The 27,715-nt window shown below is 41.1% G+C and overlaps 1 protein-coding gene across 22 annotated transcripts in view; it reads left to right on the top strand.

Annotated features, from left to right (window-relative positions):
• Window positions 1-27,715, top strand: part of CACNA1C (calcium voltage-gated channel subunit alpha1 C) — a 464,262-nt gene that overhangs the window by 61,499 nt on the left and 375,048 nt on the right. For all 22 annotated transcript variants that reach the window (XM_042050204.1, XM_042050205.1, XM_042050210.1 and 19 more), the window contains exons 2-3: window positions 7,573-7,894; window positions 11,533-11,638. In XM_042050204.1, the coding sequence (XP_041906138.1) occupies window positions 7,573-7,894; window positions 11,533-11,638 (428 nt within the window). The remainder of the gene's footprint in view (window positions 1-7,572; window positions 7,895-11,532; window positions 11,639-27,715) is intronic.

Raw genomic sequence — 27,715 nt, forward strand, 5'->3', positions numbered from 1 at the left:
AGGTTTGGTGAGATGCCTCTTTGGTGAAGGAGGCAGAACAGAGTTGCTTTAAACCCCAAGTTTATCAGTAAATAGGAATATAACTTGTTTTTACTACAAGTAAAACATTGTGTCTTTTATTAAAAAAAGCCCACAATGCAACAGAAACAGCACCCCTTCCTTTCTCCCCACCCTCAAGAAAATAAAAGCCTCAAAAAACTCAAACCACCCTAAACACTGGAACTGTGTTCATTGAAAACCACAGCATTCTCAAGGGAAATCCTAGAAATCTGTATCTTGCCGTCTGGATCTCTTGTATGTCCAAGATTTGTGCATGTAGAAAGAATAACCTGATTAGGAAGCAAGGAGTTTGCAAAATATTCTGAAATATGGGATTTTTGCATGGAGAGAACTTAATTTTAAGAAGATTTTAAGGAAGAGTTGTCCCATGCTTTATCTCAGTAGGGAATTATTATTGCTTGTAGTCTTGTGCCTCATTCAGGAGCCAGGAATCCACTGTGCTGCCTGTTCTACCGGTCTGGAACCTTCCTCAGAAAATTCAAAATCTCAGTGGTGTTGGCAAAGCTTCAGTGATTTGCCATGCAGTGTCAGGAGTTAATTTTCAAGCCTAAATATTTAACTTGGAGGCACTGGAAGTGAGAGCAGCCTGTTCACTTGTGCTCTTTGTTGAAATGGACTTTTTTTCCACATTGCTAGAAGCTCACTGCATCTTCTGTTAATGGCATGCAGGAAAAACCTCCTAGTTTTTGAGGAGGGAAATAAAGGAAGACCAAGATCTTGTTTCAGATGAAGCACAGTTCTTGAAAACGGTATTTTTGTTGAGATTTTTAAAAAAATGTTTAGTCTCAACTATGGCAAACAAACTGCCTTAAATCATGTATTTTCTATGTGTGTGTGTGTTCTGAAACCCTCAATTTACAGGAGAAATTCTTTAGCCCTCTTATCTGGGCTAACAACTACACACTGGGACTCAGCCTGTGATGTTTAAAACTGTATGTGTCTATTATAAATCTTGTAGAAAAAAATCCTAGTTCAAGTTGTGACCCAGCTTTCATTATAATTCCTACTTCTACTTACAAAATGCCTTCAGATAAAGCTTCTATTTGGGGAAAAACACCTAGTGTCGCTTTTAGCCAATAGAGATCAGGATTAACGTCTTTTCAACTTCTTTTAAAAAAGGCTAATAGGGAAAAATATACACCTCATGCTTCAAAGAAAGAGCTTTAGTTGTATGTGCAGCCTTGCACTCACTACAGGAAGTTTCCAGGTGTGGCAACTGAAAAGTTACTAAAGATTTCTGGGTAAAAACCCCCTGTTTTGTCATACAAATAATTGGGTCCATTTCATGTCAAGATTTTAAAGTTTGCGTGTGGCTGGTCGCTGTCCTGAGATCCAGAAAGTCTTTGAGACTTTTAATATTTGCAAAGTGAGGTTTTAAAACCAAAGAAAGAGTTCCAGGTCGATGGTCCTGAGCATCCCCACCCTCCCCCCACCATGGATGATGAACACACGGAAAAGGGAGCCTTGCCAGGTGCTGAGGTAGCTGTGATCATCTGAAGTTTGGAGTGAAGCAGGGCTTACGCAGAGGGGTCTCTTTTGATGGAGTAACTGATGGAATAAATCCATAATCTTTCTGTGCAAAGGCTTTTCTTCATGTCAAACTTGCTTTAAACTAACAAAAGGAACTACTGCTCACTAGAAATCTCACCTCAGGTGTGTGATTGCAGATAGAGGTTTTTTCCTGGCCTGATCTAAGAGACTTGAGAGTGTGGAAGGAATTTTTCTTACTGCCAAACCCACTGCTTATTGCCTGTGAGTTTGGTGATAGATATTGCCTTTTTGTTCTTTGGAATACATACATATATGTCTAGAAATGTATATTAACCCCAGATATATTATATATATACAGACACATGGTTCAAGACTGCTATCCTGCCATGCTCCCCCTCACATCCCCAGGAACAGCAGGCTGACTCCTGCCATTCCTGTTTCTGGGACTTTGGCTCACGTTTTCCAGGCCTTTGGTTGTTTTCCTTGCTCCCTTCTGGGCAGCCTGAACTGAGCCAGTGTGTCTGGAGTGTGGAACCCAAAACTGCCCACTGTGTTTCAGCTGAAGCCCTGCCAATGCTGAGCTGAAGGGGAGGATTGCTTGTGGTGTTGCATGGATGTTATCCCTGTTTGTACACTTCTCTGGGATGACTGCATTTTAATGGGAACAAGGCAGAATGACAATATCAGCTTCTGTTCTGTTGGGGATCCAATATAAACCCCAAGGCTTTTCTGAAAATAATTCAGGCAGATGATTCATTTTGCTTAAATACTTTCCATTTGTCCCTGCTGAACTCCAGCCTCTTTTAAAGATTTTTTTTCTTCAATTCATGAAGTTAATTTTAAATTCAGATCCTGTCCTTCAGTGTATTTGCTTTACCTCCCAGCTTCACAGTTACCTGTGTGTTTAATAACACTATTCACCGTTTAATCATCCAGATCATTAATTGAGCAGAATCAAAACATGGAACAGAATCAGACCCAGGGCAGGCAGCTGGGTACTTCCCTGTGACACATCCTCCAATTTAGATGTACAGCAATGATAATCCACTGGTTTCATACTCATGATACACCAATTTTTTTCTTGCTTCTACGTCCCCAGAATTCTTATGAAACTATCCTGATTAATAAAATCAGGAGACATGGACCCTACTGCTTCCATCTTGCCTGTGAATTCTGTTGCTCGCTTCTGGAAGAAGCTGGTTTTCTTTGATGCAATGTGTTCATGACAGGCCCATGTCTCTTGCTCTTTTTCTGCTTGTCCTGCAAGTACTTGCTGATGTTTGTTTATTTTACTCATTCCACATTTTTTCTCTTTTTTGAAACTGAAGTTAAACCGGTTGGTAAATTTGCCCTCCTTCTCCTTTTTAGCTGGGGATTCAATTTACCCTTTCTGAGTCCTCTGAGATCTCTTCCATGAGTCCAAACCCAGCAGCCAACAGCTTTGAGGTTACTTCAGAGAGTGCTTTAAACACTCTAGGACATTCTAGGGTGCAGTACCAAAGTAGCTGGAAGCATGGGCATTATCCAAGTACTTGTTTCCCTTTTCCAGCTGGAAACAATACCTGCTTTGGTTTGAGGATTGTTTGTCCTAGGCACCAGCTCTTGATGGATTTTTTTTTTTTCTTTTGTAAAAATTGATGCAAAAATGTCATGTAATACTTAATCCTTCTTGCAACCATATATCAAATGCTCTCCTTTTTCCATTGGTTAATGGATCAATGTTTTCCACATTCTTCCTCATTAACTGATGATCTCACACACTGACTTTTTTTGGTGTGTTGTTCTTTGTGCTTCTGATTTTGACACCTCTCACTTCAGTATTTGATAACATTTTTCCTGTGTGCTTGAACTGGTTTCACACATGATCTTAATGATGTGACCCATCCCCTACTTCCTGTTCGCTTTCATTCTGAGGGCAGTTAAGACACTGAGTGAACCGATCTCACCTTTTACTGTACCCAGCTCTCCTCTGCTTTGGGGAAAAACACAGCAGTGCAGCAGTGCCAAGGTGTGTGGCTTTAGGGTTCTGCTGTCTTGAAAATGATGGGGGAAAAAGAATAATGACACTCCACATCAGGATCTTTCTGTTTTCATTTAAATAATTAGTCTAAGCCCAAATTTCTCTAAAATAAAGATATGGCAAATTAGATGAAGTCAAAAAACCTCAGAAGCTAGGATTCCATTGTGTCAGTCACTTGCCCATGCCTTGTGTCAGATGGTCACTGCAGAGTTGGGGTTTTTTTATGATCTTTTGTTGAGATTGTTAGTAGGTGGCATGACAGATGGTATTAGAATGCAAATACCACTTATGAAACTATGAATGGTCATCACTGGGTATTTTAATAGGGTTTTTGGTAATGGCAGTTTTGGTGATTTAGTTGTAAGCTTTCAGCATCAGGTACTTTGTGAGATGTGGTTTATTTCCTGTTGTAAAGCAACATTACCTGCTATTTTGTGACTTACCTCTGATTCTCGAGACCTGTTTTTCTGTTGTTTCTGCATCTGTTTTAGCTCTGCACATCTGCATTTTTTCAGAAGTGAAAGTCTTTTCCAAAGACTTTGTAATCAAACTTGTTCATGTATATGGACTTTTCAGTTTAATTATATTGAGATGCTTAAATTAATGAACCGTAGCACAGAAGGACTTGAGAGAGCAGAATTTTGTGCACCAGCTGGACACAGTCAACAACACAAATTCTTGTTGAAGGGTGGTGGGGATTAGCAGGGTGATGATGCTGTGGATCACAGTGTTTACTTAGTTACTGCATTTGGGTGGGGGCTCAATCTCCATTTCCTAGTTCTGCTCAACATCCAGCTTAATAGTGGTGTGTTTGGTAGCATGAAACTTTATCTGTAGTGGGGAAATTGAATGAAGTATTTCACTGCTACACTGCAAAAAGAAAAGCCCCAAATCCAGTAAATGCAGCTCTCAGGTTGCAGCAAAAATTTTGTGGTGGGGAGAAATGAGAGCTGTAGGTGAAATTTCAGCATGGTGCCTCACGAGTTCAATATGAACTGTGCTCTCCTTATTTCCCAGGAATTAACCCTAAGCGTTTAGATTACAGGGTGGAATTTCATTCTCCCTGAGACTTTGGCTATGCTGTCTTTGAAAATATTTTGCTTGGTTCTTGAATGTAGCTGTAGGAGCTTCACTCTTTTATTCAAACTGTTTCTATAAAGTACCTCTAGAACAAGTCATTTGTCACTGTCATTAGTCATTTACTACAGATCGTGTCTGCAGCCTCTGAGCTTCATAAAACAGACAGATCCTTATCAGTAATCAATATTAGTAATATTTGTTAATATAAATCTGTCATTACTGACTCATCGTTTGAAATTAATTTGAGACAAAGCACTTTGTTATGGGGCTGCTGATCATATTAGAAGCAAAACCAATGAAAGCTCCAAAAGCTGGATCCTTTGCTGGCACATCAAAGTCAAAATGCACAGGCTTAGATCCTCATATGGAACCTAACTAATCTGAAATAACAATGAAGATGCTTGGCACATTCCCAAATTGCAGAAAAGTCTTCATTAAGATGCAGCAGCTCTTTATTTACAGGACCACATGGTCTAGTCAGCATGATAAGAACACTGTGGAGAGGGATCAGCAAGTTTGCTTTTGCTGGAAAACACACATCTTTCTTATCCCCTCTAATGGGTCAGCATTAAAGAAGAGCTGGAGTTGGAGAATAATTAGAGTAATTTTCCATTTATTTTTCCTTTCCAGCATGCCTCAGGCTAGGGAGGTCAAATAGATGCTAAAGAGAAAAACTGCATCTGGAACTAGTCTGAAAATAAATACGTATCCCATGAGTAGTGCTGTGCACAATTTGCTTAGCCTTAGGAAACTAAGTTTGTCTGCCACTTGATTGCCTGCTTCATCGAGGAAATCTGCTTAGCCTGTATGATTCTGAAAGCTCTTTTTCTTCACTTTCAAAATCCGAGGGATGTGAATTAACCATTTCCCATTCCTTGTTTCTTTCAGCTTTCCCTTTCACATATCAGAGTCGCATTACTCATCAGCTTCCTTTGGCTGGTTTGCAGCTAGGAGGCTTTTCAGTGAGCAGAGACAAGCTCTAGGTTTCCCTGCTATGTCATGGGACTATGACAGCCTGAAAACCTTATGGCAATGCCTGTCATAAAATAACATCTGACTCTAGCACGTCCTTCCTTGAGAGCCAGTGAGATGAATTTACAAATCTTGAATGCTTTCGAGGTGGAGGCATATCCTGTTGCACTGTGTCAGTGTCATTGTATTGATTCTACCTGCTTTAATTCATCAGTAGTGCAGTCAGTGCTGTGATACCTTGGCACTGCACATCCAGCTATGAAATATGCATCTTGAGTAATTATTTCCATTTGAGAAGAGCTTGCCAGCTCCCTGGTTTTAAATGTCTTTCATCTGATACTGTAAATGAAACACAGTTAGAAGTGGTCTTTGTCTGATGGTCTACAGGAGCCTGTCTGTCCTGTTCAGTTCTGCACGAATCCAAAGTGGAGCATGGTGAGCAGGAGGCTTTGAGCTTGCTTTGAAATAGGTGATCTAACTCCTTGACTGGCTTCCTGCTCTCTGCCCCTTGTGTGTGCACTTTCTCTGAAGCGTTGTCTGCTGCTCAGATGTTAATGGAAGCACCAGTCTCAGGGCAAGGTTTTGAAGCTGGACTGTGGAGAAATAAGATCTGTTGACCCCTCAGGCCTCCTTTTACCTGTACCTCAACATATAGGCCACAGGCAAACTCACAAGACCACAACAAATAAAAGTAGTCTCTTAAATATGACATAGGACATACCTAAATAAGGCACTCTTTTTAATCAAAGTTTGCTGTTGTGACTTTGTGTAGATTCTATGTTGCACTTTTTAAGCAGGGCTTACATTTTCTTCTGTAAAGTGTCTGGGGAAAATTCAGTTATCTTTCACAAGTTCTTGCAGAACTCAGCTGAAGCACAGTCCAAAGAGTAAGGCTATCTGTTTTGAAGTTTCAAAATTCTCTCCTCTCGAAGTGATTGAGGTTTTAATTTCAGTCACTGGAAGAGCCTCATTGAAGAGGCACAGGTGACTTAGCTGTCTCTACTGAAACACTGGAACAACTGCACTAGCTTGAAAGAGTGACTTTGTTTCTTGTACTGCTAAGACCTTCTCAGTATCAGCCACATGTCACCTGATGTGTATATTCCATTATTATGATTGGACAAATGCATACACTTCCTCACATTCTGCTAAAGAAGCTGCAAAACTTGGGACTGCTGGGTTTTGGAATTCTTATTAATTCATGCTTTTAAAACCCATTTCTCCTATGGTTCAGCAGGTCATCTATCACTTTATCAGGATATGGAATTGGTTCCAATTTCTAAATGTATGTTGGTTGGCCTAAACTCTGTACAGGAACATACAGAGCACAAAGGCCATGAGCCCTGCCTTTGTGTGCTGGTTTCTGCTCCACTGCACCTTCTGGTCAGGCTATTCTGAAGCTCATACATAGGTACTGTTTGCAGAGGGAATTTAGCTTATTGGTAAAATTTCACTTTACCTTGAGGTAATCTTGAAAAAGCATAAAGATTTTTATGATAAGAGTTGACAGTCTCGTTTGGCTCCTTTGCCACGTGCTGGATAGCATAGTGCTGCATGTCTGAGTGATAAGGGGATGAGGGCTGGCCTCACCTTTTGAGCTTTCAAACAGTCTGACTTGCAAAATATGTGGGTAAAAAAGAAAAAGAAGGGTAGTTTCTTTTCTGTGACTCTCTAGAGACTGTATTGATTGGAGGCACTTTGAACAGCTCACTATCCATCAGTCTTACTTGGGAGTCTCTTGCAAGACAAAGGATTGCAGAGTAGTATCACTTTACAATGAAGAATTTGAGTTACCTGCAATACCCTACACTTCTCCTTAACCTCAGCTCTCGAGGTTTGCTGACGCTGGAGGTTTTTTCAAAAACTCTAGCTACCTCTCCTGCAGTTTAAAAAAAAACCTCTTCACAAATTTCTCCGGTTTAGTTTACTTCTGTTTTTTTCCCCACCAGGTTCCAACTATGGGAGTCCCCGTCCAGCTCATGCCAACATGAACGCCAATGCGGCCGCAGGGCTCGCCCCGGAGCACATCCCCACGCCGGGGGCAGCTCTGTCCTGGCAAGCTGCGATCGATGCTGCCAGGCAGGCCAAGCTGATGGGCAGCGCTGGCAACGCAACCATCTCCACAGCCAGCTCCACGCAGAGGAAACGGCAGCAGTATGGCAAGCAGAAGAAGCAGGGTACCACCACAGCCACGCGTCCGCCCCGGGCGCTGCTGTGCCTCACGCTGAAGAATCCCATCCGGAGGGCGTGCATCAGCATCGTCGAATGGAAATATCCTTTGGCAGGGGCTGGGCGGGCAGCGGAGCGTGTGTGCACATCAGCTCCTGCTCCTCAGCGCGGGGGAGTCCATGCACTGAGTTGAAAGGCATTGCCGGGAGCTTAAAGCCCACGGAGAGTTTTGGTGTCTTCACTGAGATCCTTTATGCTGGGGGGGGTGGCAGGAAAGGGGATTAGAACTGAAATCTGAACTATACCTGCGTGTGAGAAACCACTGGGAGCTTGAAAGGTAAAGGTTAGTGGTTGAATTCTGCTCTTAGAAAAACATATGGGCCAGGCTAAAATGCATGGGAGATACTCAAGGTGTCTGAGGTCAGAATTGAACTGATTCAGTGGGGGACAGCAGATTCTGGCTTTCCCTTTATTTATTTTAAAGTTCTGGTACTTTGAATCCCACACTTTTTTTTGTTAAACATGTGACATCACACTTTCCATAGTATGAAGAAAAGAGTGGGGCAGAAGGACAAGGTAAAAAAAACCCCAAAGGTATTGCAGTAAGACCCTGAGACAGGGCTGAGGACTGTGGTTAAATTCTGGTTAAAATAATAAGGCTCAGTAATGTACGGTGAGGGATAATGGTTCTGTAGGAGAAGGGAAAAGGAAATACAGTTAAAGCAATCCTGCAACATGTACAAATGCAGTGCAGAGGCAGATCTCATAGTCTGAACTAGAGACAGTGTCACAGATGATAGATGATAACCACTGGCACAGAACTGCGGAGTGTAGGGGTCGGTGCTGCTTCCCTGGAAAGCCAGGGAGAGTTGCACCATCACTTTATTATGTGCAAGGAGCAAAGCCTTTTTAGTCACCCAAGTCTGAGCAGTGCAAGCTGGAATTTGAGTCTTTGGTGTGGAACTCAAACTGAAATGAAGTGTGCCTCCTTGGCACCCTCAAAGAGAAACCAGGATCAGCCCTGAGCAGTAATCACAAGCTAATGGGGTTCTTCAGGAAATACAAAAGAAAAAGAATGTTTTTAGGGACACATAAGCATGTCAGGGAAAGGCAGTACAGAACTTGGCAGTAGTTAATACGATAAAAAATGAATTAAGGCATTTAAGACAATGTGATAATATTATTCCTTTGGGTGTCTGGTGGGATGCTGGGTGAAAACAGAAAATGAGTATATTAGGTATTGCTGACATGGACATATTTTTCAGATGAAGAACTTGTTAAAAATGCTCTTGTCAATCCTTCCATGTCCTTAAACTACCTGCTTGCCTGTTCCTTTCTTCTTTACATGCTAATTTTTGATCCCCTGATTAAGTTTGCTACTTTTTATTGCTTCTGACATAAGTCTGATACTTTAAGCATGAGATGATGGGTGATGACTAACAGGATAAAACTGAATCTTGGTTTACTTAGCAGCACCCCAGTAACCACATGTCTTCAGAGAAAGCAGTGAGTGACATTTGATAGATGAATAAGATCAGCAGTGAATGATGGGAATGATGCCTTGTAAACCAGGATACAGCACTGCTGAGATCAAGAGATGACCAAACAAAGCCATTAAAACCATACAAAGATGCTGAAGCTTGCAGTTTTTGGGTTTTGTTTGGTTTTAGGTGAGTTGATGGAAGTACTTTTTTTCCCATCAGAACCTCTCATTGGACACCTAGAGTTTGTAAACATGAAACACTTCGATGATAAGAAGCAGTGTCAAAGGGTTGTGACAAGGTTTAGTTTAACTCTATATTCTGGCTTTTCCAACTTGCTGAAAACTACTGAGAAAGGGTTAACTTAATTGGTTGTGCCACTAAAGTTTAAGCATAAGATATTAAACAAGTATCAGGTGGTACTTCAGTGGTGTTTCTTACAACCCAAATCTTACAATGTTAAGAGCTTGAATGAACAATTGCATTTAAGAGAAACGAAATGAAGCAATTACCTTATTTTGCAAAGACTTAGCTGTGTATTTGATTTTCTGCCTTTTGTATTTTTAGATTTTACAGAATTTAATGTTTAGAGTTCAAAAAGGGAAAAGAAGAAAAGAAAATATGTGTAAACAGCGATAAGTTAATGGATAACAACCCTGCCAAAACAAAAAATCTGTGGGAAAAAATGATTAAGAAAGTGAAAGCCTGTGGAAATTCAGGTCTTTAAACAGTAAACATTATACAAACAACCTGAGGTGTAGTATATGCCTGAGAATTCTTCCTGATTTCTGGTGTAGCCTTCCTATCCTGATCTGCTCTTCTTCCTCCATGGTACCACTTATTTCCTATTATTCACAGGCTTGAGCACAGTAGTCTGGTGAGTTGGGAGCCCTTTGACTGTTCTATCTGTGAAATGTAGAATGTGTTGGAGTATAAACAGTGGTCAGGTGCCTGGAATTTGTGTGTATCTTGCAGCTCAGCTTAACATTCAAAGATCTCCTGTTCTCTCCTGCTAAAGCCTGCTGAGAACAGTGCTCTGCTGACCAAAATCATACATGCTGCGTTGACATTTGGCAGCGCTGCAGAGCCAGTCCCATGGTAGATAAATTCATGCTTGAATGCACTCTGGGGCACAGGTTATGCTTGGCATCCTCCCTGTTCTATCCTGCTCCTCATTCCCCTCCAGGGTACTGGTGAGTTATCCCAGAACTAGCCTCCAGGATATTCTTGCAGGCCAGTAAATGTAGACAGACCATAAATCTGGTCTCTAGTCTCAGTTTGGAGACACTTCACAGCAACTGAGATTAAGGAGACCCCTGAAGTAGATAAAGTGCAGTGCCAGGAGACTGGGCAGTAGAAAAATGCCCTTTGATTCCAGTGGACAGTCAGGGGGGCATTGAGCCTGTGCAGGATTTCTTTGTTGAGCATTCCAAATGTTTGGTTTTTCTTTTCCCTAACAGAGTTGATGCAAGGCTGAAATGCCTATGGATTGTTTCTCTGTCAGAAGGGACTTTCAGCTTCCTGGTGTTCCTAATATAATGTGCAGGGACATTTGTGTTCCCTCTGATGCCAAATGAAATGCAACTAAGGGAAAAAGAAATACTCCCTCAAATAATTTAAAAGCAAAACCAAGTATACATGGCAGTGTGCAGCGTAAGCATGTTTTGGACAAAGACTTTTTTTTTTGCCTTAATAAAATCTATCCTTTTTAAAATGTCTTCTAAACATGTATGCATGTATTGCTTGGGCCCTCACATTAAACTCTGAGATATGAGAGAGAAACTGAGAAAGGTGGGAAAAACTACAGCAACAACAGCAAAAGAAAAACCCCAAAATGTTTGTTAAAATTATCTGTGAATTTATAAATGCAGATGAAAACAACCAAGAAAAATTGATCCTGAAAGGAACAAGGGCAATCATTATAAAACAGGTTTCTCTCATTAAAACTAGTGCAGCCACACTCGAAGGAAAGTTGGGAAAATGCAATCTAAACAAGTAAAAGAAGAAAAAACTTTTAAGAAATCTGTGTTTACTCTGGCACGCGACTGGCCTACACTGCTTTTGACATATTAGGAAGAGTCTTGGCTGGGAGCGCCTAAAAGCACTTAAAAAGGCATATGTTTCTTTTCAGAATATAAGGGGCTTGGAATGCTTCCTTTAAACAGAATTCTTATAAATCTTTTTTTTTTTTTTTTTTTTTAATTTCGTTTTATTTTTGTGTGCTCATTTTGAAACAATTTCCTTAACTCCATTCCTCAGACCATTTGAAATAATTATTTTACTGACTATTTTTGCCAATTGTGTGGCCTTAGCTATCTATATCCCCTTTCCAGAAGATGATTCCAATGCCACCAATTCCAATCTGGTAAGTCCTCAATGGTGTTGTCTTGCTATTTTGAAAGTCCTTTTGAAAATTGTTCATGGAGACTTTTGAAGGTAGGGAATGTAAATATATCCACCAAAGGTTAGAACATCATAAAAATTGGTTTTGACTGCTATGTCTTGTCAATTCATGTTAGTACCTGTATCAGCTGAGCTGGTTTTAGAGAAGAATATTCCAAAAAATTGCACAGGTGCTGGATGTGATGTTTAGATTAACAAATTTCTGCATGCTGCAAAAAACACTTGGTGGATTTCAATCTGCAGGTATTTGTGGGAGATAACCCCTGATCAAAAGCTGTCTGATGGCTTTTGTCTTACTGTGTGCCATTGTGAGGTTGGTACTGTCCTCTTCCCAAGTGATAGCTGAGAGCACAACTTGATGACTTTTTAATGCTTGCATTTCAGACCCATGCATTGATTTGGCTGAACAATATTTGTGGGGTTGGGGTTTTTTGTTTGTTTTGGTGTTTGCTTGGGGTTGGTTGGGTTTTTTTAATTTTATTTTTGGGTTTTTTGATTACTCCCTCTTGTTGGGGGAATACAGCTTTTCTTCTGTCCCCACTGATACCAGTGTTGGTACTTTGGGATTGAGCTGTCTGTATAAAAAGGAAGAGTGTTTACTTTTGGCTTAGCATGAAGCCATAGCAAAGGATTCTGTTCAGTAAGGGCAAAACACAAACCAGCTCTGGAACGCGCTTCACTGAATTAGCAGAAAACATTTTTTTTCCTCTCAAATATGTGAATAAATCTGCTGCTTGTTGGGTTGGATCAGGGTGAAAACTTACTCCCAGAGTTTAGGAAGGAGTAGGGATGCTATTTCCTGAATAAAATTTATTGAGACTTAAGAAACTTTTGAGCAACAGTGGAGGAAAACAAAATCCATACTTCTAAAGTAGCGACAGCTGGGGTGGCTGACAGGCATTGTAATTAAAAAGATTCATGCTGCTCTTGGAAGTCAGTCATTTGATTAAATATCTCTTGAAGTTTTAGAAAACACATTGCAAACTTCAGGAATTGCTGAAAACAATACTTTTGTGTTTAAAAGAAAAAGAGGTTAGTAAAAACTTGTCGTGCAGTGCCTTTGCAAGGTAACTCCTTAAAGAAGTAGAAAAAGAGGAGCAGGAGGTGATGAGTGGTTGTTAACCACTCCCTACATGTACAGTGCACGTGAGTTGGTCTTGTTTCTCTTTGCCTGCTCTTTGCTAGTGTCACTTGGCGTTTAACAATGATGAATTGTGGGGTGTACAATTAAAAAGCTTCAGTAGGCCACCTCTGAAAAGTTACCATATTTTATTTAATAAAAAGCAGATTCACTTGATCCCCGGGTGAGGAAAACAGGTATGTTCATGCATGTTCTGACTTGCAAGGCTGAAAGAGGAAGATGAAGCAGATTTGAAGGTTAAAGGACTCACAGTTTGTGTTGTCTTTATTTGGGTTGTGGGTATTTGCCTTAATTCAGTGAGGAGACTGCTGGCTAAAACCAGGTTGGAAGTATGTTTGTAATTGAACGAGATGTATTGAAACTGTTCTGCTGTCGAGGAATATGTGCACCTTTTGAGTTAAGTTTCTCTTCTGCATCTGTTTTCCAAGACATCTTTTGCATCATTTAGAATGTCTATAAAAACACTCATGTTTTTTGTTGGTAGGGTTTAAAAAAACCTAGCCAAGCAGGAGTTATCATCTCAGGAAAGTTTGGAGATGCTACAGCCTTGAGGATGAGGAGGAATTGTTAATTTACCTAAATAGCTGCTTCACAGAAGTAGAGGAAGAATAAAGTTAAATGAGTAATCTGCTTGACTCCACTTTGTGTCTTAATGGAAAAAATAATTAAACCTGGAAAACGGGATACTTAGTGTGTACTGGTGAAGTCGAGACTCTTCTATGGTACAGATCAAACCCTGGAGCTCTGACTGCTCACTAGCCTGTGATCTCCTGTTGGTCTGTGTTTGTGGCTGTTGGGTTTTGTGTGTTTTGCTGTTGTTTTCTCAGCTGATGTACTCGTCCCTTGGCGTGTATGCACCGGTATTGGGGAGCACACTTTGAGTACGTAGCATCTGCTGCACAATGTGAGTAAAGTCCTGAGCAACAGGGAGGGGAAGAGAGGGCAAATGGGTGAGATAAGGGTGGAAAAAGGCATTAGTTGTGTTTTGGAATGGGATGAAAGAATGGGTGATAGCTAAAGGAAAGCTCTTCCACAAGGCAGGAAATGTGTAAGAGTGGGACCTTACTGTCAAAGAGCCAAACTGTACGTGGAAGAGACTAGAAAGAAGCTGGGTTCCTGTATAAGCTCATGTACTCCGTCTTTTAATTTTTTTTTTCTACTTGGGAGCATCTATTTCACAATCAGATTAATTTTGTAGCCATGAAGTTGAGGGCTGCAAAGGCTGTGATGTGACACAGGCAAGGGGTGTCTGAGTGAAATGTGTGTGGAGGCCATGCACTGATGTGTGTGCTGTGCAGAAAAGTGATTGAATGCATGCAGAATCTTTCTAGCTGAAAACGAATCAGAGCTCTTGATTTATTTTCATGTTGCAATTTAGCTTTTTCAGGGTTAAAGCTACCAGAGAAACTCCCACATCCCTAGTTTCCTAAGCCATCTCTAACTCCTTGAGATACAAGGACCTACCTACAGAGAACATGACGGGCAGTAACTGTTTTACAAGCTCTGAAAGAGTCATAACACTCTTCCAATAAGCTGCCAGATTTGCCTCAGGCTCTGAGTATTCCTTCTCCAAGGTTTCATCATATCTTTTCAAATAATGTTTTCCTTGGTGACCGAGGTTAAAAATTCAGTCAACTGCCTTCAACAAGCTAATGGAGAAGAGGATGGGGAGGGAAGAGAAAGGAATCCTGAATCGTGTGGGTGCCTTCTTTCCTTTACTCTGTAAAAGTAGAAAAATGGTACCTAAATAATACTTTGGTAAATAGTTTCTGTGTGTGAATGTCAGATGTGTGACCAGCCACTGGCCACATGGGGCACGTGCAGTGCTGTGTGCCTCCACTGAAGTCTTGGAGACACGAGCCCCACTTACCTGAACAAAACCAGGAACCTCCTGCATGTCTCCATTTGTCTTTAGCTGCAAGACCTGTGTGATAGGATGCCTCAGAGATGAGCACTGGAGCTAGGTACAGAAGAGTCCAGTAAATAATTCCTTCCCTTTTGCATTAGCCAGGAATCGTGAATAGCTGTTATGTGTTACAAGTTTAGGCTAAATACCACAAAGATATTCTGCCTGTTTCTCTGCAATCTATCTTCCTGTGATAATAATTCCTATAAATCTTCAGGCCTTTTTTATCAAGTCTAGGGATGGTAACTTGGACTGTGAAGCACTTTCAGTTTTGGAATGCACATTTATCCTAAACCCCAAATTTCCTATTTTTATGCTCATTGCAGTGTCTTTGTCACTGGCTTTAAGAAATATGCCAGAATAGTATAATGTAGTCATAAAAATGTTTGAAATTGGCTTCAGCAGTTTTTATGGAGTATGCAGTAGCACTGCAAAAGTAACTGTAAAACTATTGTTACTGGCAAGTTACTGGAAACTATTGAACTTACACAAATGGGGGAGAGTTGTATTAGGTGCAAAATATTTTTTTTTCTATTAATGAACTTGCTGAGGCTTAATTTAAATTTACAAGTGAAGTAAGCTCATGTATAAGCCTGTGCAAAGAACAGTTGTGTGTTAATGCAATCAGAAAAAATAGAGGTGGTTTGAGGGGAATTAAAGTCAGCCTGCATCAGAGGCTGTAACTGATACGGAGGCTTTCTGGTTGTTATCCCTGCAATTCTGCATTAGGACAGAGATAACGTACATGTAGGAATAAAAACTATAGACTGCCTAAGATAGGAAGCTGAGAGGAAAATGCTTCTGTCACTTTACTGGCAACTGCAAATGGCACAAGCCTGGCGGTATCACAGCATGGTGATAACATAATGAGGTTAAGACCAAGGTTTACAGCACCTTCCAGGGAAGGCAACTCGGTTGGTGGTTTATGCTTTGGATAAGGAGCAGGGAAATCTTTCTTCTGGTGTTTTGATAGTTCTGCTTTCCCTTCCTTGTAGGAAGGAAATCCTCTTGTATACTACTTAAATATAAAGAAAGATCTCTTGTGTTTATATATGAGCTTATAATGGGATGTCACCTTTGGACTAATTTGTTAAACCTCAAATAGGACCCTGTGGAAAGGAAGATGGGATTTCTGCTTGCTTGTCAGTTCTCGTGCCAGCCAGTGTTTGTGTCTGCCCATGGAAAGGGGGCTTGCCTTTCTGGAAGTATGGTTGCTTTATTACTTGGTTATTATGGGAGTATCCTGTAGAGCAGGTGATTCCTGTATTAAAAAAGAAGGAAGTGGTCTTAATTTTGTTTTTTCTGGCATTTTCAGGAGACTGACACAATAGGTGTGGATGTGGTTATCTATTACATTTCTATCTATTGGCATAATAAACTGCAGCAATTTTTGTATCAGAGAATTCTGGAGTCACCAGATGGAACAGGCTCAATTTTTCCTGTGTGAAGTCAGAAAGTGTTAGAGAGCAAAGTGGGGGTGATGGGGTTGGGAGAGGAAAGAATGGTTTTTCTGGAAAAGGGTGGGGAAGAGCGCTGCACAAAAGCATTTGGTTCTGTTGTGTCACTGCTATCATCCTCCTGTGTGCCAGTTCCCAGCTAGTGAGTGAATAGGGCAATGAGAGATGCTAACATCAGGGCTGAGGGACAGAGTGCATGCTGAGCTAATAAGCTCTGATAGGTTTATTACCTTGGGCCCTGTGCCAGCACTGCTCCAGCTGGGGGAGCTTACACAGTTGTAGTATTTGAGGAGTGAGGACTGAGTGACAGAAGCTGGAAGAGCGATGCTGAGGCGGCTGGAATGGGATTGGAGTCAGGATGAGAAGAAAGGAAATTGTGCCAAAAAATCCTTGAGGGTTTCTTCCAGAAAGACTGTTGAATCACTGTGTGATTCTGAGGAGGTTGAATATAATGGAATTTAGGCTCAGTGTTTCCCAAAGTTCTCAGAAACCCTGCTTCTGACAGGGTGATACTCAGCATCCATGGCTGTAGAGGAGCACAGTGTGGAAGAATAAGCACTGGGTTTAAGAGGAAGGCACTCAATTTGTGTGTTGGCCCTGGTATTGGCAAGCTGTGTGGCCTTGGATGAATTTCTATCTCAATTTTTCCATCACACCATTACAAGAAATGATGTAGAAAAGACTGTAAAAAAGAAGAAAATCCCTAGCAATCAATTCCAAGACAGTAGTCACTAACTAAAAAAGAAACGTAAAAAGTAGGTTGTTTTTTTGTTTAATAGTGGTGTCATTTCCTAGGCTTTGTGAAGATGGAACTGGTAAAGCAGACACTGATATATGTATTACTAGCAGGAACAAAACTGTTGGGTTTGGAGTCCCAACCAAGTCCCAGCTTCTCTTTGTACCAGTGGCCCCAGAGTCCTCAACCAGCCTGTGCTTGTTGCTGTTTGCCATCTCTTTGTCAGGTCTGAGATCTCTTGTGGCTGTGTCCCCCCCCGGTTTTGTTGCTTTTTAAATTCATAATCCTTGCCAAGTAATTCTCCTTGTTCCAGTGCACATTCTGACAGACCTGTCCCATTTGCTTTTCCTTTTTCCTCCCAACTGCAAGTCTCCCTTCCACAGTGGTTTCATGTTTCCCACCTGTTTTCTCATTTGTTCTCATTGCTCTGCTTACTCAGCTTCAGCTTCCAACTACTTCTCTTGTTAATTTTGCTCTTGAATTCCCTTTTTTTCCCTTAAACCTGGACTCTGTGAGTGATTAATCCCAGTGCACATTCTAGCTCCTTATTTTCTAGCTCTGTTCTCAACACCTTGGTCTCCTAATCTGAGCCTTTTGCTTTTGAAATCACTGTTCTTCCCAATGTAGACATGGATACTTGTATGCACTTACAGTAGGACTGTAGGTTGTGTAAAAAACAAAGAATAATAAACTGTTCCACTAACTAATCCAACTCCAAGAAAACAGTAACTTGAAATTTGGAGGCTGTATGTTTCTGTGTAAGTCATTTTGACATTTTAGCTGTATGTTTTGGTTCTGATTGATGGCAAGTTTATCGAATTAGTCCAAACATTAAACCATTTATCCCATTTTTGTATTCAGCTCTGATTACCGTTTTCCCTTTCTTTATGTGTAGGCTTTCTAAATCTTAACAAGTGTGTTAGTTGGTTTTTTTCAGGTGGTAATTATTCTTGTTTATCAAACCTCAGGTTCAGTGTAGAATTCAGTGCATGTGATTCGTTTGGATTTTTTTACCTCTTTTTGTACTTGTTTAGGAAAGATAGAAAAAATGTGGAAGCAGGCCAAACAAGAGTATTTAAGTACTGATGTTTTCACTGCAGTCTAATTCCTTCCACTGCAAAAATAACAGTCTTTTAAAAGCAGTGGAAATTTTCAATATGGCAGGTCATTTTTGTACTGTCCTTTTGGTACAAGTATCCTTATCCTTCTATGAGTCTTTGGGATGTTTGACTTTTGTTCATGAGCTCTTCAGAATCTTTTAATGACATCAGGAAGGAAATAAGCATCTAGAAAACCTAGAAATCCAATTGAGTATATTACATACGACCTTTGGATTCCTTTATGTGTAGTTTGTATTGCACCACGTTCTTGGGTTTTAAGTCAGGCAAACTTCCCATGGCCTTCTCTGGAGTTTGACTGTCACTGAAAACCATCCACTAATTCAGTGCATGCCACTGACAAATAATCCTTGGAACATCAGGCTTTGCTGACGTGTACAAAATCATTGACTCTAAAGGCAATGCTCCACGTATTGCTCAAGCTAGAAAAAACCCCAAGAACTTTTCATAGTTCCCTTAGAAGTAAAATAATGGATGTGCTGCTTGTCAAGGGACAGAATTGCCAAAAGGGAAGGATGGTTTGTGTGTTTGTCAGAGTTTTGACTGGCTGTTCCTCTCAAGGACTATTCCTATTTTCTCCTATGCTTTCTAATTCTGAAAACATGAGGGTCTGTATGTCATAGCAGCTCTTCAGTCCTCTTGGCTGAATGACAGACAGCCTCAAAGCAAGATGGATTTCACCTTCAAGAAAAGCTGGACAATATATAATCAAGGTTGTCTGTAACCTCGTGGAAGGAAATTTCTTTTCCTGCTTGTAGAATACAATGAAGAGCCTGTACTTAGCAAAGATACTTCTTGATTAAGAATATGATGTTGAAAGAGCACTGGTTAGGGCAGGACTTCCAGCAAGCAGCAGGAAACGTTCATTAGTGTCTTTGCAGTATGTTGCCTCTCTGGCAGATGCTGGAAAGTTGGCTCAGCAGGTTATCTCCTGAAGACACCCTTAGCAAGTTCTGTTTCACCTGAGCCTAGGCAAGGCAGCTGGACCATCCTTGGACAGCAGTGTTTCCCTAAGCTTTTGCTCTAACCTTAACAGCTTGTGATGATCTGTGGGACGCTGAGGATTGCACATTTTGCTCAGCAGAGACGCTTTAATGGTGTAGAGCGGTAAAGTTTGATAGACGTGATGTAAATTAATGTCTTGGTGCTCGTGGTGAGCTTACCTGTACAGAGCTTGAATGGTGAGCAGCCAGAGGAGCATCTTTGGAGGCTGCTCCCTTCCTGGGGTTGCTGCTGGTACAGTTCCTCTACAGCCTCTCTAACAGTGTGTCAACACCTTTAGCCCTGTGTGCTAAATTTGGCAATGGCACGTGTGAGATTCTGCTCCCACAGCAGAATCTCCCTGGAATGGAAATGGGATGTGTGTGGTTCCCTGGCTAGCTGTGCTGGCAAGTGTGCAGCTGCTTTTCAGGCTGTCCTGATAAACTTGCATTGGTGGAGAGCTTGGGGTTTTGGAATTCATCATTCTGCTGGTTTGCCATTGTCTGTTGCTTGTAAAACTTATATTTAGGTAGCTTGTATTAGGAACTGAAGCAAACATCTTTTGCATATGGTTAGCTTCATCTGGTATGTTGAAATGTTTTTCTACTTAGCAATAAATGTGCTTAATCTTTTACTATTAGTCTTTGATCTGAAGCATGGGGAATGCTTTTAATGCAGATGTTTTAAAATGTTTCTGTTCTATTACATGCCCACAAATAGAAAACCCCACACAAAAGTGGAACTTGCGTGTAATTTTATTATTATAATTTTTATCCATTGAAAACCACTTAGAGTGCTGTTATCCTTGTGTGGCCTTATTGTCTGAGTCACTTTTAAACAAGAATCCCTGTTTAGATGAGATTATGCAGGCAAATATGTGGTCACAAAGATTTTTTTAAAGATCTAGTTGCATAATTGTTTCACAATCTAAACCTGTATTTGAAGACAAACAAACAGAAAGCATGTCCTCATTATGGTCACCACAACAATTAATGCCTGAATCTGTTCAAAAGGCACATCAATGCCCTTCAGGAGCAGTTGGATGAGGTGAAAAATGGATTGAAATACCATTGAATGCACAGCTTCTACAGTGATAGCTAAATCATAACAATGACAAGAGATGATCTCAAGCACTCACGGGGCTGGTGTCACTGTGGTGACAGCTGTTGGGGCATTTAATTGTTAAGGATTGTTTTGCTGTAGAACAAGGAAATCAGCTGCTTCTGCTCTTTAAAATCCCTGCTGTCCCTGCAACAGAGGGAAGGAAATAGAGGAATCCCAGCTTCCTGCTTCTGTTAAATGCTTCAGGTGCCTCCTGAGTCCAAGCACCTAACGGGGCATTTGCTTGTGCAGGTACTGAATAATCATATGCAGGTACTGAATAATCATGTGTATAGTGATACCAGGGTTCCATCTGGAGCTCTCTGCAAAATCCAGTGCTGTATGTCCAAGCAGGGAGAGCAGTAAAAGCTGGCATCTACATGGAAATTCCTGGGCTGAATGTGCAGCTGTGGTTTACAACTTAAGTTGCATTGATTTAGACCAGCTAGAATCTGATAAATCTCCCTTAAACCAACCAACTTGCATCCTAATTGTTATAAGTCATTAACCATGATATATTCTTCCCTTATTCAACCTGAACCAAGTTTTAGCTGTGAATCAAGTCACTGGCTCTTTTATAGATCTTCTTATTTAATGTTTTCATTGTATCCTACTTCTCATTTGACAGTTACACAATTTTTATCCATCTCAGGGGTGTGATGCTTTCCTCCTGACATAAATAAATTTTTGTTTATAGCAGTTCATACTCCAGCATTACCCTTTACTTACTCAAATTGTTTGCTACATTTTACAACATGCTTAAAAATTACATTCCACTTTCAGCCCTTTTTTTTTTTTTAATATTGGATATAAATATTAATGTTCAGATCACTTGATCTCCAATTTCATTGTCCCTAGGATAAAACCAGCACTGCTGCTGCTTTGTTTTCCTTTTGACACACCAGGCTGTTGCATGCAAGTATTTGACAGCTCATAGGGGAAAAAGGAAGAAGCAGCTGAAGCAAAATTGAGTGTTTAAGTCTTTCAGAGGCCATGAATATGATAATGTTTGAGTATTTTTGATGTTTGTTCTGTACCGAAATCTTACGGAGTGAAAGAAAAATAAAAAGAGGCGGAAAAAATAAATGAGGAAATGGATTTGTAACTTTCAGAAGGTCTAATTCTGTTAAGTTTTGAGCTTGTAGTTAGCAGTCCTTGTACAGAGGATAGGCAGTATGAGGGACAGAGCAGTATAAAGAGCAGGAGCTAATCTAGGGAAAATGCAGTGTGGTATTTGAGAGAAGTAACTGCTGATAAATAGCTCTTGAAATAAATTCAGTCCTGGCTGACAGTTCCTTTTGGAAATGTTTACCTTTGCTTTTGCATTTTGATATGTATTGAAAAGGGAGACTGCAGAGAGGTTAATCCCTCTTTCAGAGGAAGAAGGGCCATAGCTTGTGTTCAAGGTGCTGCTCATGGGTTTCCCTCAGCTCATCTTGGTTACTCAGGTAATTTTCCTTGGTACACAGGTAACACTGTGGGGCTCTGATGTGAATTTAAGGAGCACGTTTAAAACAGATTTTTTGTGGTTCACTCCGTCCTTCCACCACCCAGACCTGAGTCAGATGTGTCTGCCAGTTTGTGTGTCCAGTGTGTCCGCTGCTGCTCTTTGATAATGTGCAAAGAAAAGTTTCATTGGATGAAAAGCATTCTCGAAAGAATAGTCATTTCCCAAGTAGGATTTTCGTATCACTGGTTCTTCAGTATGTCTTGGGCTTTATTTATTTATTTTTTTTTTAATGCCTCTGTTGAACTAAGACATTGAAGCAGAACTGATGAAGAGCATGGTTCTACCTTTTCTGGGATCCACTTCTGCGCTCTTCCTGTGGGTGAGGGTTATGGGCATTTCTGGGTGATGCTCGTAGCAACTCACACCACTGGGAGGCTGTGTAATTGTCAGAGCTAGGTCTTTTCCCTGCCATTCCCAGTCTTTTCCAAAAGTACCCCGTGGTGCTGACACAGACCTTGAGGGGACAGGCACGAGGCTGGGGCTGCTCCCTCACCTCTGCGTGCGAAGGAGGGGAGCCTCTTCCTCTGCCTTGCACCTTCCCTCCTGGCTCCCCGGGATGGGGGGCAGGCTCTCTCAGCGGTCCGTGCAGGAAAGAAGGCTGCTGTGCCTTTGGAACAGAGCAGGTGCTGTGTTCTCCCCTGGGCACTGCTTTAGCTTTGATCAGGAGAGTGCTCAAACCCGCCTCTGATCGATGCATCCGCACACGTGGGCAGAGCGACAGCCACGCTGCCCAGTGTGCCTCTGGCCACAGAAACTGATGGGCCTTTACTGTTCCAGCCCAGAAGGCAAACTGGGCTCTGCAGAGCCTTTGACCTTTTGAAAGCACGAAAATCCATAGGGAGCTGAGAAGTATTCCTTTTTCATTGAACTGCTTAATATAAAGTGGCCTATGACCTCTCGAAAGTGTGTCTGACCCTGTGGGACTAGGGAGAGACCAAATGAACTAGACCATAGCAGGACCGAGTGGTGAGCACAGATTCCAAGTTTTAGGCAAATTCTATAGGTCAGACTATATTTTAAAGTGGGAAAAGATGATTTCAAGAATCTAGTGTTGCTTTCTACTGGTCATATAAATTCATGCTGTAACTGTTTTATCAAGAAAAGGGAAGGTGTTTAGAACATACTTGTAAGAACAGCCTCACTTGTAATTTAAAGCTGTTGAAGAATGATATAACCTGAAAAAATGTAGAGGGTTTTTTCCTCCATACATTCCTCTACTGCTTGACATGTTTACACTGAAGAATGAAAATGTATTTCTTAACTCTGTGTAAATTCTGACAGATTATGCTTGATTGTATTAAAAGGGATGTAACTTTTTCTAAGTTCCTGATGATGATAATTCTTTTTGTTCCTTTTTTTCTCCTGAAGATGCTCATCAGGATCATGTTTGAAGGATGGCCACTGGAGGTAGATAAAGCTTTCGATTTTGCTGTCACTAGCACAGCAAAGACGTTAACAACTCATTGGCCATCCTGGAATCTTATTAGCCATGTTATCCAAAAGCTGTGCCCTGATGCTTGTGTTCAGTTGACCTTGGGCATGATCTGGAAGCCACCCTGAGAAGCTGTTGCTCTCCAACGCATAATAAGAGTTTGATAAGCTTGACCTGTGTTCCTTGATCCCAAGCACATGCCTTTGCTTCTGGCTATGCTGAGAATGATGGTTCAATAGTTCCCAATTCTCTGATAAATACACTTAAGCCTGCCCTGCTTCAGGAAAATTGGAAACATGCAGGCTGATCTCAGTGGGTGAGTGAGTGTTGCTTGCACAGCTTGCAGACACACTGTTGTGTTTCCTCTGCTGTTTGGCTACACCTGTCATGTCTCTACATCTTCTCTCCTTCATACCTGCTGGAGCCCTGTGCTGTACACCACTGATTATGTAGTTATTCTCCTCTGCTATCAGTAAATATGTTTTAATTGGACTACAGAGTGAAGAGAGACTGATTGTGAGCTTTGAGTCTGTTCTATTTGCTTGCCATGCTAAAACCTGTTATTTTAGATCCCCTGGTCTGATTCAGAAAAGCAAGGTCTGAAAGCTCGTAAGCAAATCCAGATCTTGCTTCCTAAGACACAGATGAGAATGTATTCTGCCACGTCATACATAAGTGAGTAAAGGGGTGATGATTATAAAGCAAACACTGAGCAGAAAATGGCTCCTAGAATAATGCGCAGAAAAAGCACTGAGTAAATTTTTAAAAAGCCCTCATGTTATTCCTGGCCATCAAGGATTGTACAACAGTTTCTTCAGGCATTTAACGTAAGAAAAAGAAATTGTTCCCACTTCAGGATATTTGCCATTTTCTTTACAATAGTGAAATGCTTTATATGGCCCTAAATATTTTGGAATCTAATCTCATCATGTCCATCAGATGACCATGCTTGAGGTATTTATTGATGAGGCTGGATAAATCCAAGCTGAAGAGAACACCACTTGTCACAGAGTGAGTAAAATCCTGGGCATGATGCCAGGCTCTCAGGGACAGTTTTGCCTTGATGGCATACCATGATTTATACTTTGCTTCCATCACAGGGTGCTAGAACAGGGAGAAGAGAGGCAGGAGGAAAGCAAAAGCACTGTGTTCTCACATGGATGTTATTTACTTAGAAATTAAAATCTGCTCATTGCCTCATCATTTTCTGTAAAAAAAAAAATACTCCTAGCTTCATTTTAGGTGATAGTCTGTGCTATTATACAGATGTGACGGTTGTTGAGTCTTTCTCAACCTAACCTTTTTTTTTTCTCTGAAATACTCTCAATCCTGTGACAGCAGAAAGTCATTTGTTAAATAATCTTACCCTGGACTGCTTATATATAGGCTGAGTTCTTGGTAGATTTTTTTCTTGCTACTTGGTGATGTTTTGTTTCAGTGAGCAAAAGTTCATTTTCCAGCCTGCTTTCAGTGAATCAGAGAAGTCTATCCACTTTGTGTTGGTCAGCTTCCATCTTTAAGCAGCCTTTTATGACTTCCAGTAAAACCTTTTGTTTTGGTAGCTTATTAAAATGAGCTTTTGCACTTGGGAGCTGAGTGACTGACTTGTGCAAGGAGCAATAGTTTCTACCTATTCCCCATAGCCTCACAGGAAAATAGCATTCCCGGACAAAAGTTGAGTCAGGAGACAGGAATGACTCATTCTTCTCACTGTTCCCCTCTGACATTACTTCAAGAACAAGCAAGAGGTTTAGTCTGAAGTATTACTGTTGTATAAGAATGCAGCAAGTTTACATTAACTCTAGAGGAGAGTGGAACAAGAATTTGGAAGACGGGCCCATTGAGGATTAGTAATTAGATAAACTGCATCCAGCTGAGGAAATCCCCTGAGCTGAAAGTAATTGAAGGCTGGGAGAAGGATGAAGGAGAGGTAGAAGCCTGTCTGGTCGTTGATCTCCCTTTGGCTTTCAATTTGGTCACTCCTGGAGGCACAGTTCTGAGTTAGATGAAGCCTTTTTTGGAGGGATGAGGGAGAACTTTGGGATTCAAAATACAGAAGAAGGAGTTCAACATTTTTTGCTTTAGGGCTTTGTGGCCAACATTCTGCTGTCATGGTGGGGGGGAGGACAGAAAAGGAACCAGTGTATTCTGAATATCCTTGACTGTCCCTAAAGGCATAGGATTTTTTGGGTTGGAAGGGACCTTAAAGATCCTCTACTTCCAATGCCCCTGTGATACACAGGGACACTTTGTGCTAGCCCAGGTTGCTCAAAGGCCTGTCCAGCCTGGCCTTTCAGTGAATTTGGTTTAAGAGGATTGTAAGTGAAGCTGAAGATTTGTGGTTTGTTATTGTAATTAAATCTGAGGAAAGAGGAAGGTTCAGGGTTGTCAGCTGAGACGCTCTTCCTGAGACAGTAATGTAGGAACCACCAAACTCAGACATCTGAAAAGGCACTGGTATCTCAAACTGCTGATTTTGTTGGTAATAATGTTTGGCTTCATATGTATTGTGGACACAGATCTGAATGAATTTGGGAAATGAAATCTGGTTGTGACAAGTAAAACTATATACAGAGAATTTCCTACTTCTGCATCCCTTCACATGGGAGAATTCCTCCCAAGAAAATGCCTTTAATTTCCTCTTAGTAGGTTTTTAATTAGGCTGGTCATCAAAGTCATATCTTGTAAACCAAACCCACCAGAGATTCCTGCCTATCCCATTATCCCATTATCCATGTGATAATCCTGGTCATATGTATATTAACCTGGCATTGCCAACAGCTAAATTCTGTGCTTTCCTGGACCTTTCAGGATGCTGTCATGTGTTGTTCAAAGCACTGAAGGTGAAAGTGGTCTTCCTGTTAAGTAAGGAAGTATTTCTTTTGGGAGTTTAGAAATTGTGAAAGAATATTCAGCAAAAACTCTTCTTCTCAGAAAGTTACACAGACTTAGAAGAGTGATATTAAGCTGAGGTGGCACTCTCAGCTAGAAATTAAGGGGAAGGGAGACAGATAATTTCACAGTGTTGGTGTGTTCATTTGTGATATAGCCCTATATACAAAACATGTATTTTTAAATCTAATTTTGTTTTCACACTGCAGTTAAGCAAGAGAAACTGGAAATCTGTGAAGTGGCACTGCATTAGTCTTGGCAGTAGGGTCACAAAGAAGCTGACAATTCAGCATCAGGCTGGTGACACTTTGGTATATTCATGATGCCCTTCAGTAGCTTTATTTCAAGGAGCTTTTAGTGGAGAGTCACATACAAGGACTATAAAGGAGATGGCAGGACCCAAGACATTTCAGCCTCTCTGAGGAAAACAGACCTAGCAGCATGGTCTAGATACTGTCCCTATTTTCATCAATTCCCTTGCCAGTTTGAATCCAGAAATAAGTGTCCCAGATATCTGAAAAAATGGTTCCCTCTAAGGCCTCAGAAACCTTGCTGGAACAGAATCCTCTCAGTCTTTCCAATAAAGTTCCTGACGGGGGAACTTTAGCAGAAGACATCTTAGGGGACCAAGTTGTGCTCAGTCCTCACACGCAGCATCAACAAGTGCCAGCTCTGGTGACACAGGGGCGTCCCACCCTCTTCTGACAAGGTGTCTGCCTCCCTTCCAGCCCTGCCCCTGCTGGGGAGGGGCAGCACAGCACCGGTCTGACATCATTCCCAGGTGGCTCAGCCACTTTGCCAGCTGTGCAGAGATCCCACTGGAACCCATTCAAAGCTGGGCACAGCAGAATGTGGAGGCGACTGCACTCTCTGTATCAATAAGGAAAGGGAGTTTCTCTGGGCCCAGGAACTAGCCTGGGATGAGCTCTGTGGTATCTAGGTCAGTCTCTAGTGTTGTCTGGATGCTGACTCTTTTTTGGAAAATATGCTGCTGGTTTTGCATTAGTTTTTGGCAATTCTCAGATTTTCTAGGAAGACAGTTCAGCAAAATTGTCCTGAAAGCTGGTAAAAATAGGTTGAAAAAAAATTTTTAGCTCACTAATATATCACCAGGATGCCATTATAATCCAGACATTGATGCATTTGCAAATGGGGATATTTTTCTCTGTACACATGCTTCTGTCAAATTTTGCTGTTAAATTTATCTTTTGTTGATAAGGTTTCCTTTATGGACTGCTATTGGTTGCTGCTCATTTCCTGAGGATGTTAAAATACTCTAGCACAACTTGGAATCACAGTTCTGAATTTCTTAAGATGGGTAAGCAAATCTGCTGTGTTACATAATCTGTGATTGGATCTGTTGACTTCCAGTTGGCCACTGTGCCCTCTGTATCAGCAGCTGTGGAGAGTGATTAGCACAGGCCACCTGCTGGATCAGTGAGCTTCTGGGAACCTCACATTCAAAACAGGACAGCAATACAGGAACATATCCCACAGGGTTAAGAGGGTCCTACAATGGCTCTTCAGATCACCAGATTCACTTCTTGCACTTTATCTAAATCCAATCCCTGTGTGAAAATGTTCACGGAGCTACTTTGGTTTTTTTTTTTTTTTTTTTTTTTTTTGTGGCCCGGAAGTCTGATATAACCATTCTCGTTATATCATTCCTCTTTTCACAACTTTTCTAAGAATAGAGCTGTCATGTAAAAACAATCATCCAGTCACAGCTGATAAGGAAATGAGTGATATGTTAGTTGTTTCTCTA

Source organism: Corvus kubaryi, unplaced genomic scaffold (assembly GCF_017639235.1).
Source record: "Corvus kubaryi isolate FWS band 111438036 unplaced genomic scaffold, C.kubaryi_AGA036_p1.0 72, whole genome shotgun sequence".
Taxonomy (NCBI): Eukaryota; Metazoa; Chordata; class Aves; order Passeriformes; family Corvidae; genus Corvus; species Corvus kubaryi.